Consider the following 14,880-nt stretch of genomic DNA (forward strand, 5'->3'; position numbering starts at 1 on the left):
TTGCATATTAGCTCTCCGGCATATCAGATATCTACACTACAACTCATAATAGTAGCAGAATTACAGTTATGAAGTAGCAGTGAAATAATTTTATGGTTGGGGGGGTCACCATGGCACAAGAAGCTGTATTAAAGGATCGCAGGGCTAGGAAGGTTGAGAAGCACTGTTCTAGGTCCTTCCTAGACCTTTCTTAATGTTTGTCAATCCTTCCTCCAAATAGAAAAGTGTCTGCCACAGTAAAGTAGCAAGAAAGCTTAAAGGGTTTTTCTACATATTTACAGAGGGAGCCTTCATTTACATGTCAGTGGAGGCTCATTTGCGTCAGTGTGTGTGTGTTCAGGATGATTGAGCCTCTCTGGTTGAGGTAATTTTGCATCAACAGAGGCGGAGGGACGAAGTGAGCTGGCTGCTGAGCCTAGGGACTGGAGTGATTTTAATCTTGTTGCTGTCACATACTTCTCGTGCAGCTTCCCTTCTCTGGTGTCATTGCCTCATTGAGAAGGACACTCATTTCTCAGGGCCTTCCAGGGGATGTCAAGGACTTGAGAAACCAGGTGCTTGTCTCCACGATATGCAAGGGGGGGGCAGTAGGTTATGGTGCATTTCCTGTCCCATAAAGACGGGATGCTAGACCTTGTAGACGTTTGCGGTCATGTTGCCTAGGCACTAGTCTGCCTCCACCAACAAGATACAATGTGTAGGTCTGCTGTCCTGTTCCCAAGAATGTCAACAATGCAAAGAACACAGGCCAGCAGGAGTGTCTGAAAGGACAGGGGGTTGGGATAGGAAACTTGGGGTCAGGCCCCGACCCCCGTTTCTGACATAGAGACTTCCATTTTCTTGGCCCTCATTACTGTCTGCTACAAAACCCAGGAGGACACTGTGTTTCCGCGTTACCACCATCGTTTGGCTGTCTTTAGTTTTAATTTATTAATCAGTTATGAATCCTGTCTTGAGTATGGTCTCTAAAGTCATTTGAACCTGTGCTATTTTCAATTTATATGAATTTTCTCTCTAGATAGTGAGTTTCATTAAACATATTCATTTTGTGGAAGTCAACATTATTTTAATCAGTCCTAATTTACTTCCCTTAATCACCCAATTTCAGCACAAGGATTGCTCAACCCTCACACTCGCTTAACAAGCCCATCAAAGCATCCATTGCTGTCATGTTCAGATGTCAGCAGAAAAGATGGAGGGCCGTTTACTGAACGGCTGCCTGTGAAGATAAACTAGACACTTTTGTGCTTGCTAGTCCCCTCCACTACCCCAATAACCCTGTGCAGTAATATGGTACCCCTACTTTGACGTCCAGCTCTCAGAAAGCTGAGGTGACGCAGACAGTCACCAGAGTCATTATTCACCCTTGGTGGGAAGGCAGATTACACTTCCGGTAATTCTGTAATGGCGGTGCAGCTTATGCAATGTGGTGATGTATTGATGTAGCATTGTGATGTGCTTCTCTCTCTGCCCTCCCCTTTTACCCATCAGAAAGATGAAGTCATTCTGTCTGGAGCTGCTAAGCATTGGGTCCCTACTTCACCAGGGCCCAGAGGGGTGTTCACACTGACCCCCTTGCTTTATCTGAAATATTTCGAGAGAGGCTTGAAGACCCCGGAGGCCTCTGGAGAGCCCACCCAGCAGCTGGCTGGGTGCTCTGGTGGCAGAGGGATCTCATAGGATAAAGGATGATAATGGTTGTGGCTTGGTGGTGACCTGGATGAACAGCAGGCTGTATATTTAATGCCAGACATGTTTATTTGCCTCTGGCCAATAAGCAAGCTGCATGTTTGGGGCTCTTCACTTAGGTGGTTCTTGGGGAAAATTGAGGGCATGTATATCAAGCAATTTTTGAATTATGGCTCTATTAGCATCTGTGAACGTCTCCCTGGGGAAGCCAGAAAAGCTCTATTAGTTGAGCAGTTTAAAGCAGGATTGGAGGAAGCAGTGGGGGGGATATCCCATAGGGAACAATAATTATAAACAGTAGTTCCATGTAAACAGGTCTTAATGTGTTTTCTATATTGAATTCCTGAGAGCGAGGTCTTGTGGCATTCCAGCGCCCCCTCCAGGGCCTCGCCCCTGCACACTAGCACCTGGGGGCCAGTTTGGGGAGATGGAGAGGAGACTGCAGGGGTGGGGGGCGGTGCTGGCTTTGCCAGGTGCCAGAGGCCTTTTAGACCCTGGCAATGCTGAGTCAGTCTGGTTGTGCTCACGGGCTGTCCAAAAAGCAGCAAGAGCAATGGCCCCTGGGACACTGCTTGAAGGTGGTGTGGGCAAGTCATCCTTCTCTTTGTGTGCCATAAAGTATTGCAGACAGCTTTAGGACCGAGTCAAGGTCTTAATCAGTGTATTTCAATTAAACGTTCCAACGTGCTGAAAGTGGGCCTTATTGCTCCATTTACAGGAGAGAGAGTCCCTAGGGAGCAGATGGCGGGGCTCTGTCTGAATGTTTTATTCTAGGGTTATTTCTGTAAGGTCAGTAAGTTAATTTCTACACTTTTCAAGATCTTGTGTGGCCACGCATTCTATGAACCATACATACCTTGTCCACATAAGAAGCCAGGGGCCTCATTTGGGGTTTTCAGTAACTCTTTAACTTACTTAGACCATAAAACCCTGGGAGCAGAAGTCTTCCTCATTAGTTCTGTGTTGTGTGGCTGCTTCTAACGCCCATATCACAGAGCTTAAGACCTGGTCCCACTGCACGAACCCTAGGTTACATCCTAGCTGATGCTTGTGATCGTAATGGTGCTGTAAAGAAAGGCTATGCCCCCGGGTCACATGACTTCCGATTACCTTGAAAGCAAGGATGCCCTGCGCCTTCTTACATTAGGAAAAATTATGGGATCATGAGACTTCGGGGCTGGGCACGCCTCACATTTTGTCTTTTGGTTTTCAAACTCTCATAAAGGTCAAATCTCTTTAATGGAAGGAGATCATGCATGGGAGCTCAGTGTGCGGCATCGATGGTTGGGTTCAAGTGGAAAGATGAAGTGTTCCTTCCCCAAATCTTACAAACTGGTCCTAAGGGAGTGTCTGATGATCACCCTGGACACCACTGATGTAACTCGCATTGCTCGTAGCCCAGCTGGGAAGTGGTCCCTGAGTGCCCGAGGGTTGGTAACCAAGGGGAGAGAGTCTCAGTCTCTGACACGCCCTCTTGGTAAATATTCAGGATATATATTACAAAGTGGAAGAGGGTTAAGAAGTCAGGCTTGGGAGGAGGAAATCCAAATCCTGGTAGATATGAGCAATAGGTATATGAGTATTGGAATATTTATGGGTGAATTTGGAAGATTTGTTGTAGGCCACCAAATGCACCCAGAGGTATGAAAGAAAATATTGGTGAGAGATCTCCACCCAGTCTAACCACTCTTCATTCATTCATTCATTCATTCATTCATTCATTCATTCATTCATTCATTTAGCACTTCCAGACCGCCCACCATGTCTTTCTTGGTTTGTACCCATGATGCTTCTTCAGAGCTGGCTGCTCCCCCTGCCTACAGGATAAAGTAGTTTTTCCAGGTTTCCTTCAAGTGGGACAGAGCCACGGAGCAGCACAGACAGTGACATGAAACAATGCAAAGGCCCCACAGCAAGGTCTTCCAACAGCTCAGCTTTAGCTCAGCCATATTCTGCTTGGGGATCCTAACTCTCCTTTCTGCCCCGAGGCGGCGACTAGAGTTTTGTTAAGCCAATCATTGTACTTCCCTTGAGAAAGGCTGAGCTCTGCAAACCGACCTGAGTACTGGCTTCCTTCCCCGTCATTGCGTGGCCCTAAGCCAGTGACTCCAATTCTCTGTGCTTCATGAGTGAGATGGGGGAAGAGATGGCATTCACCTTTCAAGGGTCAAATGGAGTAACGGTCCTCTGTAGTGTGTGTGTGTGTGTGTGTGTGTGTGTGTGTGTGTGTGTGTGTGTGTGTGTGTGTGCAACTCAAAAGCAAATTAAGGGAAATTATTGATGCTGACAGACTAATAGTAGAAGCCAAGGAGAGGATAAATGGAGGCTAGACCCAGGGTCCATCACAGGACGGAGCCCTGAGAGGCAGGGTAGAGGCTTGAGATCTTGGAGCTGGAGACGGAGAAGACAGATACAGAGAGGTGAGGTGGAGGTCGAGAGGAACAACCCATGCACAGCCTAACTCTTTCCTTTGTGTGTTCCTTGAGGGAAGTAAAAGGATGACAGTGTGACTCACTCGTTGCCACGGATAGAGGATCAATGAAGAGCAGCATTGAACACACTAGACAGATGAAAGGCTCCGGAGACCTGTGCCAGTCTACTGAGGATGGAGCCGCCATCCTTGGTGTGCAGCTGCCTCAGCTACAGGGATGGTTTGTCTGGGAACTGTATCCTGGACACAACTCAAGCACAGAGTGGGCTGCTCTGGCTTTGGCTTGCTGTGAGGAGTTCCTGGAGAATGCAGGCTAAGTGAACTCCTAATAGGCGGTGATTACAGAGAACTACATGTACATTAAGCAAACCAGAGAGCACCGTGCTTATCTGAGGATTGGGAGGCTCTCCTGTTAGCCTCTCTCCATCCCTCTCTCATTCCTCTTCTCCCCCATCCCTGCTCTCTACACTCCCTCACCTTCCTATCTTACTTCTGTCTTCTCTCTCTCTCTCTCTCTCTCTCTCTCTCTCTCTCTCTCTCTCTCTCTCTCTCTCTCTCTCCCTGCAACTGGAGATGGTAGGAACGTACTCGGCAGTTCTCTTTTCCTTCCTTTACTATATTTACATTGGTTCTTCTCTAGGTCAGAGTCAGGTGTCAATCCCGTGCCCGAGGCAGTCTGCCCCATGATTTCTAGCATTTGAGCTCAAGTATCCTCATGTCACGTTGTCCTGGGGATCATGATGGGATGGGCATACAGGTTTTGCATTCTGGAGCTGGAGACAGAGAGGAAGCAGAGACACAGAAGGGTGTAGTGGACATCTCACTTTGTATGGTAAGGGGTTCATGAAAAGATTCATTATGAATTCCTTGTGCAATTAGATATAAATAGAGAGGAAAAATTTAAAGCAGATGAACTGAGTGAATTGTTTCTATTTCTTTGAACAAAGTCTGGTTCAATACAGTTCCTTCTTCCTCTGGTATATCTCCCACCCCAATCCCCCAGGATTTATGATCTTTGACAGGAAATTGAAATCCGTGACACACTACCATGTTTGCTAGAGTATACTGCAAAGTATCGCTTATCCTGGTCCTCAAACACCAGTGCCATTTGCCCTCGTTTTAGGAGATTCTCAGTTGCAGGGTGACAGTGGGGGCAAGCGGAGACACAGCAGGCTGGTCAGATTGGGCATCTTCAAGCAGAGTGGAGGACAGAAGGCCTAGGTATGGGCAGCTCTCAGTGTCCTCTGGAGACGAGAAGGGCTGGGATGACTCCTGAACACATGGCATTCTGCTGGTGAAGGAGAAGGGGAGGTGCTTCCAGCCCACACAAGTAGAGAAGTGGGTACCACCAAAAATTAGGAGCCAGGGTTGGCCTCAAGCTGAATGAGATGCAGCTTCCTGTTAGCCTTGGAACAAGGATGTTTTGGGGGTGCATCAAAATGCTGACAATGTGAAGGGACAACATAGTCAATGCACTTGGTAGGCAGGATGGGGAAAGTAGAGGGAGGGAAGGTGTCCTTGTCTTCTCATATCCTGGAGAAACTGGGTCATAGACACTGCTTAAACAGACAAGAAAGCGAGGCTAAACATGTTTACACCGTGACTACATCCTCAGATGCCCTAAAATGGGCAAAGGGAAGAAGAAACAAGAGGAAGCTTTGAGGTTGCAGAGGAGAAATGCACCTGTGTTACTTTGCTCATTCAGAGTTTCTTTTTAAGATTTATTTTTATTATTTGAAAATGACCTGTGTCTCTCTCTGGGTGTGGGGCACATGCATATGTGAGTGTATGTGCCAGCAGAGTACAGAAGAGGGTGTTGGAACCCCAAAAGCTGTAGTTATAGGTAGCTGTGAACTGCCTGGTGTATGTGCTGGAACCAGACTCAGGTTCTTTGCAAGAACGCTATACATTTTAAACCGCTGAGCCATCTCTCCAGTCCAGGGAAGGAGATGTTTTTACTATGAGGAGGTCAGCTCGGCACACACTGGATATGCTGTTTTATTGCTGTCCACCACCCTTAAGGTAAATTTCTGCGGTCCCTCACGTTGGTGCTGGCAGGAGGTAAGGCCTGCTCCTCCTCATCTTTCCTCTAATGCTGAGAAAGTGTAACCCGAGTCCTTAAATTACTAGCATTCTGGATCAATAGGTCTATCCATTTCTGAGCTTTGAAGTGTGTGTATTTTATTTCATATTCTATTACAGCAAATGAAGAAACGCTTTTAAAAGGGTTATGCATTACTTCCCTAAGGCTGTCACAACAAATTACTACAAGCTGACGGCTGAACTAGTAAACATTTCTGCTCAGCACAAGAGGACGGAAGTTCAACATCTTATGTTGAAATGAAGGAATTGGCGGGGCCACAGCTTTGAGGGTCTCCATGGAAATTAGTTCTTTGCCTCCTCCAGCTTTGGGTGCAGGGGACCCCCAGCACCCCTTGACTTATCGACGCATCACTCCAATCCCTGTTTCTGTCTTTCTCCTGTCAGTGTCTCAACTCCATCTGACTCTCAACCAGGACATTGGTACTGGCATCTGGGACCCACCTGAGTAATCCAGGATAATCTTATCTCAGGCCCTTTAACTTAGTCACCTCTGTACAGAACCTTTTCTCTTAATGCATCTGACCCACATTCCAGGGGCCCACCTTGGCAGCCATTATTCAGGTCTTCCTTGGCAGCCATTATTCAACTTTCCACAAACCTGGCCCTAACAGGTCGTGAGGACTTTACCGAGAGAACAGAGTGGATTAGCAGGGCTCTGCTTGTCCCAGGCACATTCTTAGACAGAAGAAACAAGCCTGAAAGTCCTGAAATAAACCTCGAATTACTCACTTACTCCCTGATCGTTCTGCATGAAGAGGGGAGCCCAAGTCTCAATGTTCTTTAGACTTATAACTTTGCCTCATTGGAGATCTGTAGCTATTGTTCATATCCTAGAAATGTCCTGACAATCAAGTCTAACCCTGTATGGTAGCCCATGACATATTGGACGAATGATAAGCATATAAACATGGCTGAATCCAGGCACATGTGATAGTGGGCTTCTTAAGAGCCACATTCAATCGTTTCACTCTTGAGGGGGTTCAGCAAGCCTCCAGAGTAACAGTGTTAGTACATGTTTCTGCTAATACAGAATGCATAGAAAATTGATTCAAGGGCCCCCAAGAACCTGGATTCTCATTATTTCCCCCAAGAATTTTAATTATCGTTGCTGCTAGTATATTTTTGGTGGAAGCCCTTCTATAACTTGTGCTTATCAACAATTTCATGAATGAGTTACAGGGGCAAAATAGAATCGTCCTTTGCTTAGACAGATGTAGGATATGGCTACAGGAGAACCCGGTTTGAGAGACACCGATGTATGCCTTGCTGTCTTACTCAGTAAGTTGTCCTGGAATAGCGAGTGCCTTCTGAGGTTGCTAGGCAGAACTCATAGGCGTGGTTAGACATGACTGTCTGGGAAAGTAGTGACCTTAGCTGGTGGTGAGGTGGTAACTGGTAAGACTGGCCCACCAAGCAGCAGGTGAGATGAGAGATAGAGAGCAAACTGACAAAGCTTTCTGATCTTCTAGAATCTGCTCACCTGCCCTCACCCCACCCCAAGAAGCGCTCGCTGTCTCCGTTAGGTGGAAGGGATAATGAGTTCAGTCGGTTAGCAGGCACTACAGTGAAAGCCAAGTACCCATGCTGACACAGCATATGGGGACAAGGTATTTCCAGGATTCTTATTTGGGGAACTTCTATACTAACTGCTATACCATTTTTCCCCCTGTCAAATCCAAGGGAAAGAATTATATTGCCCCAGGACATAGCCATAGTAATATATGTTTTTTCCTAATGAATACTACATTCCTTTTATTGGAATGCTTTCAGGTCAGGGAAGTGTGCAGCACATTAGAAGCACAGCCATTGGTAGGAAGGTTGGCCCTGCCCACGTGTCTTTCATTGAATTCTGCGTGCAGCTATAGGAGCGTGACTGCTGCTGCTACGAATCGAATTACACACGCCCCAATTGTTATAAATTGAATTGTGTCTTCCCAAAAGGCTTATTGAAGTTCTAACCTCGGCCCTTATTTGGAAATAAAGTCTTTGCAGATGTAATGAAGTTAAGATGAGATTAGAGAGGGCCCACGACACGATGTGACGGCCGTCCTTATCAAGAGAGAAAATCGCCATGTGGAGACAGATGCAGAGAGAGAGAGAGAGAGAGAGAGAGAGAGAGAGAGAGAGAGAGAGAGAGAGAGAGAGAGAGAGGAGCCCAGGTGGGTGCTGACATTGGGGTCGTGATGCAAGAAGCCAAAGGATGCCTGGAGTACTGTAAGGTAGGTGAGGCCAGGAAGAACCTTCCCCAAGATGCCCCAAACTCCAGAGTTTGCCTCAATTTTGGATACTTGGACTCCAGAACCATGAAAGAGTACTCACCTGTTATTTTAAAACAATTTATAGCAATCTGGTATGAAGCATCCTAGGAAATTAATAAAGTGATTGTACTAATTTCTTTTCTTACAACGAGGAAAAGGAAAGAGAGAAGACAGGACTTGATGAAACTCACAAATAATGCAGGGGCACCCAGACCAGGATCTCAGCTCTTCTGGACCCTGTACCCGACATCTCTGTACCACTCTAATGTTGCCCTTAAGAGAGTATATTAAGAATGAGATCCTGGGGTTGGGGATTTAGCTCAGTGGTAGAGCGCTTGCCTAGGAAGCGCAAGGCCCTGGGTTCGATCCCCAGCTCCGAAAAAAAGAACCAAAAAAAAAAAAAAAAAAAAGAATGAGATCCTAAGAGAGGCTACTGATGAGAGCATTTTTATGAAGGTGCTTCACTCTCCTTAGAGTGATTGTGTCACATGGATCTCAGAGCCTTTTCCTAGAGGTGTACTTTCTCCCAGGGGGTTAATGGAGCTTGTAGTGTCATATCCACACTGGAGGTGACATCACCCACCTTACTGTGAGGTTTCTAGACTATGAGCTCATCTGTGCTATAGGCTTAATGACAGATGGCTGATGTCATCTGGACCAGCTTTCCCACTCATGGTACACAAAGCAGAGTGCAGAACTCTGGGGCCAAGCATTTCCACCATGCAACCGCATCTTTGGAACTTTAAGTCTTCTCAATCTGTCTTCTTTATATAAAGGGAATAACGGCATCTACTTCCCAGATTTATTTATTTATTTTCCTCGGAGTGCTATTCTGCAGGTTTCACTTTTTCTAGAGTGTAAAAGGCACTTAACTACCCTGGATGCATTGTAGGTGCTGAGCACATGCTCAACTCCTTCTTTTCCCTCATGCAGGCCTCCTAGCAATAGCATCAAATGTATGTCCCTGCCTTTTAACTTTACCCCTCCCAATCTCTTAAACATCAGATGCCTGACTGGCATGCTCCTGGGCAGCAAAGCAGAAAGGTGCAGTCGTTAGAAGTGATGGTGGTGGTGGTGGTGGGGAATAGGATGCTTTTGGGTGCCAGAAAGAACAGTGATGGTATTCCTATGTCACCTGCAGCCTCACGAGCAAATGGGCAGCACATACACTCACTCACAGTGTCAGTGGCTACTCAGAAGCTCTGAACAGGCTGACCCATGTTCTCCTGGAATCCATTGAATGACAGAGACATTACGTATCTCTTACAGATGAGTCATCTGAGCTTGGATCTCAGATGGAGCCCAGATCTCTCTGTGCATGTTGAACTATTCTTACGGACTTTTGAATTTCAGGTGTATTTTTTTAGGCAGACATTTTTTATTTCTAAATGTGCTTCAGCTTTCAACATCTCAGAAAGTTAGGGTTATAAAGCCATTGATTCGCTACATTTCTGCTAAAGCTAAGATAGGTCCTAAACACGAGCCTAACACAGAGATCCCATCTAGCTGGGCTGTCTGTGCAGAAGCGAGAGACTTAAAGATCAGTTGCCATCCCACCTACAGAGCTCAGCTAAGAGAATTAGCTCTAAAATTCCTTGGAAGAAAGAGTAAAACACACCAGAAAGAAAAAAATCAAGACACAGATAGGTTTTTCGTTTGTTTGTTTGTTTGTTTGTTTGTTTGAGACAGTCTCACTCTGCGGGCCTGACTGGTTTGGAACTCATAACACAGAGCAGGATGGACTTGGACTCACAGAGATCCATGTGCACTTGCCTCTGAAGTGCTGGGATCAAAGGCATACGCCACCATGTCCAGCCAAAAGAAGGAGACCGAGTTCTTAAAGTCCAACTTCACCAAGATGAACTCGAGCTAGACTCTTGACTCTTGTGCTCGGTCAGCCAAGCACCATAATAGTCCACTCTTGTTTACCTCAGTGTTTTTGACTAGTTATTTATTCAAACCATATTTCATTGTTATGTAGAATTTAGTCATTCAATGCCTGTTGGAGGGAAACTTCTGCCCACAATGTGAAGTTACAAGAGAATACATATTGAACACACTTGCATATACTTCGTGTATGAATTGACTGTGATTGTTGAAGGCTGACATTGCTTAACACTCTGCTCATCAAATCTCAAATCTTTCCCGGGGCTTAATTTTATGGTACAATAGTCATATAGAGAAATCATATTGGGAACAGCATATCACAAGAAGGAAGAAAAATTAGTAGAGTTCCTTTAAGTTTGAGAAACTTGCTACTAACTTTCATGTGGCTTTGAGCTTTTTTATTTTCAAAATGACCTAACTCAATCATACAAGTGTTTAAGACATCATGTAACTATATGGCATATGTCTGTAGTATATGATAATCAAATTAAAAATTCCACTATCTTCAAGATGAAAATATTTTGATTAGAGCATAGCAATTATAAATGTAAGGAGTATGGTCTGTTGCATATATATATATATACATATATATATATCACACTCACACACACTTACACACACATCCAGAGGCATCAGGGTAATCAATGTTTTCACCTCCTTGTCATTATTCAAAGGTCACATATAAGTACCAAGTTCTTGTGTTCTACAGAGCAATGCAGGAGAGTGCGGTTTGAAAAAAAACTGTTATGTATTTTATGTATAACCAGAAGAGAGGAACTCAAATGCTCCAAACCAGTACTAATTTTGCAATCATAAACAGTGCTGGTGAGTCAGATTTATAGCTACATTCTCATTAAGAACTGGAAGTTAAAGCCACAGCTGATGAAGTGGTTTTACAACAAGGGTCTTTATGAGGGTTGAGGGTTAGGGAGAGGAGCTAGTGTTTCTTAAACGCTTTCTAATTGTTAGGCACCGTGATTAGCATTTTTCCTCCCTATAATCTTTTCAACTGCTGCAAGTTAATCAACATCATAATGACTTTTAAAAGTCTTTAGCTTCTACCAAAATATGCATATTTATCAGACACCTTCCGGGAGAAGGGAGAAGGAGTGTGCACTTTGCTCCTCTCACGCAGTAAAAAGAAAAAAACACCAGGACCCACATGCGCTCCGCTGGCTCTGCACAGTTCAGTACCACGGACAACTCCAAGAGGGCAAGGGGGAAGGTTTGTGCAGGCGGCGCCACCTAATCTTCCAGGACTCCTGTGCCATTTTCCGCGTACTTTCCTCCCCGCCCCCCGAAATACTTTCACAACAATCTAAGCCAGAAAACACATTCGTATAAAACGGGGAAGCTCTGGGGGCTCGCTTACCATCCGACAAGTCAATCAGCCCGAGGTAGTGCAGTAGTTTCAGAGAGGAACACAGGACCACTACTATCCCCAAGGTCTGGAGCCCTTCAGACTCGCCCTGGGTCAACATCTCCGTTCCCGGGTAGGCAAGCAGAACGCGGGCAGGCATTTAAAGCTGGAAAATCGCGCTTCTTTGCCGCTGTTCCAAGTGCAGGGTTATTTCCACCAGCCTAGCTTCCTCTCACTTTCTCCCTCCCTCCTGTCTACTCCGCCCTCCACCTCTCTCCTCCTACCTTGCAATTGCTAGGTAATCTTGCAATTCATGGTAATCTTTGCTTTTATTTCCCCGTTTTCCTAAGGTAATTTCTCCAAAGGCTTAACCAGTCCCTAAACATCTGCTAGCCAAGAGAACTAATAATTGGCAACACCTCACGGCATATTCTCCGAAGAATCCAGGGGTTGTGTGCCAGTGTACACCGTTTCAAAGACAGAACATTGATTGCTTCAGCTACCAAACCCAGACATGAAAATGAAAGCTCCCCCACCCCCTTAACAATTTGTTTTTACTCTCCTAGTGGAAAAATCAGACAAGCTGGTATGGGAATACAGTGATTCTAGCGTTGACATCATGAAGTGGCCCTGGAAATGATCGCCAAGGAAGTTATCAGAAACTGGGCACACACACAGCTACATCTGTCTTCTGGCAGTCCCCTAAGAGTGTCAGGAGTTAAGTTGGTGGCCGGGCTGAGCATGTGATCCCAGGGCTTCAGGGAAAGAGCCAATCCAGAAATAAAATATGGGAAAGCAAAAAAATAAAAATAAAAATCGGTGTTGTTCTAAATGTTCAGGTTTCAGTCAGAATGCCAGCAGGAAGCTTGTTGGGGGAAAGTATTCAATGTACTGAAGGGGGAAGCCTGACACCTGACCTCCTGCAGGGTCCTGCACTTCTGGGGAACCCAGTCTCCATTTCTGTGGATCAGCTGACCTCCACTGAGAGGACAGAGTGAGGACAGAGCTGCACTGAGTGATAAGTGACAAACATCTGGGCCACTTCTTGGATAAAGTGTTGGCAACTGTGTGAGGATGTGCACTCTCTGGGATTGCCAGCAGGAATGCAAATATTTAAATAAAACTGAAGACATTTTGTTGTTGTTGTTCCTAGAGGTTTCACTTGAGGGGATGCATATCTACGTGTACCAATATGGACAGACATATTCTTTGCTCACTTATAGCAAAAAAAAAAAAAGGCTGAAAAATCTTCCATGCTTATCACTGAGGAGATGGTTAATCAATAAGGCATCAGGAAAAAGGATACCATGTAACCACTAAAACAGCAGTGAACATCTCCGTATCTTGGGGTGCCGGCTGCAAAACACATCATTACATAGAAAAACAATTTGTTCTCACACCACCATTTTGATGTTGAGAAGGGATAGGCATCTCCTGGCATATACAGGAAATATTTCTACATGGGTCTAACGATCATTGGCAAATGTGTTTGGGTGCCTCTGAAGAGAGTTAAGGGACTGGATTGGAGGGTGCCCCACTATTGAGGTTTTCCCAACATATCTGTGGAACGAATTCAAAATAAGAGAAACAACTAAATGTGAACAAATCGTTTCTTTATTTCCTTATTTTAAAAGGGGGGGGAAATAGTCTACACATCTCAGTTTTATGTGTTTTTGTTCAATCTCACTGGTGTCTGGACAATGGTATCCCGGAGTATTATTTAATTTTCTGTTGCCCTAACAGAATTAAGTGGAGCACTTTATAAATAAAAAGCTTGTTCCGTTCACAGTTCTTGTTATTTGCATCTACTTGGCTCTGGCGAGGTTAGTACCAGAGCAGACAGCATCGCAACTGAAAGAGTGTGTGTGGAAAGAAGAAAGTTCACATGGCAGGACCGGAGGCGAGAGGCTGGGCAGCCAGGATTGCTCTTAATATAGTCAGTTGTTTCAGAACCCTTTATGACCAGAGTCAACTCATTCTCTTCAGACAGCACTAATCCATTCAGGAGGTGAAGGCCCTGCGACCTAATGGCTGCCTCCTAGACCCCAGCTCTTTTTCTTTTTATTAGATATATTTCTTTACTTGCATTTCAAAGGTTATTCCCCTTCCCAGTTTCCTGTCCATAAGCCCCCCATTCTCTCCCTCTACCCTCCCCCATACAGGTATTCCCTCTATCCATCCCCCTTATTGCCCCCATATTCCCCTGCATCGGGGTCCAACCTTGGCAAGACCAAGGGCTTCCCCTTCCTTTGGTGCCCCAACAAGGCTACTCTCTGCTACACATGCAATTGGAGCCCTGGGTCAGTCCATGTATAGTCTTTTGGTAGTTAGATGCCAGCTCTTAAAGGTTCCACTGCTGGGGACCAAGGCTTCACTAGTTGAATCTCTGGGCGCCAAACCATGTCCAACCATAGCCCCTGGTGTTAGCCTGTACCAGCTCATAAAGCTTTCAGCTTTTCAAAATTAAAAAGGCACTGTGGTAGAGACACTTATCCTCCAGAAGTAAGCAAGTGCTATAAATGAGCATTCTCTTATCTCGATGACCTTCCGGACTCCATCTCTCCAGAAGGAAACCTGACCAACACACCTGTGCAGAGACGTTTTGATTAGGCATGTTTTCCACCTTCTGAGGGATAGTGTCTGTGACCCCACCAGGGTGACAAGATAGATGTGGGAGACCCCTAAATTTCCAGGAAGTCAGCCCTTTGTTCTCTAGCCTGAGCCTTGTCTGCTCCTGTCCCTTCCTCTCCCCCTATTGCTTCCTCTATAGTAACTCTCATCTCTGACTTCTATTTCAGATGACAGCCTTGGGCAGATGGCTCTATCTTAGCTCCTCTCCTGGGCTCCTGTCCTTCCCTCACTTCCACTCATTTCCTTATTTGATGTCACACCCATTTCCACTTCCTGCTACTACCAGGTATTCTCGAGCAACTGTAAGACACAGGAAACCAGATTTAGTTGCTTGCCAAGTCCTCTGGGGATGAACGGTACAAAGGACACATGATGGCTCCACTTCCTGCTCGACTGCCACAGTGTAAAGGTTAAAAGTGTCCAAGAATTCAGCAGATATTTCCCTCCAATTGTCTCATAACCCTACATTTTAGGAATATCAGAAACAGCAAACTACGACTTCCAAGAAACTGCAGGATGCA

General features: G+C 45.5%; 1 protein-coding gene across 5 annotated transcripts in view; it reads right to left on the reverse strand.

Moving 5' to 3' along the window:
- Kcnip1 (potassium voltage-gated channel interacting protein 1) overlaps positions 1 to 14,880 on the reverse strand; it is a 369,154-nt gene that overhangs the window by 39,276 nt on the left and 314,998 nt on the right. Inside the window, exon 1 of one of the 5 annotated variants that reach the window (XM_087574200.1) lies at positions 11,741 to 12,033. Coding sequence (XP_087430326.1) covers positions 11,741 to 11,888 — 148 coding nt within the window. The 5' untranslated portion in view covers positions 11,889 to 12,033. 5 annotated transcript variants of the gene reach the window in all.

This window comes from Rattus norvegicus, chromosome 10, assembly GCF_021556685.1.
Source record: "Rattus norvegicus strain SHRSP/BbbUtx chromosome 10, alternate assembly SHRSP_T2T, whole genome shotgun sequence".
In the NCBI taxonomy this organism is placed as follows: Eukaryota; Metazoa; Chordata; class Mammalia; order Rodentia; family Muridae; genus Rattus; species Rattus norvegicus.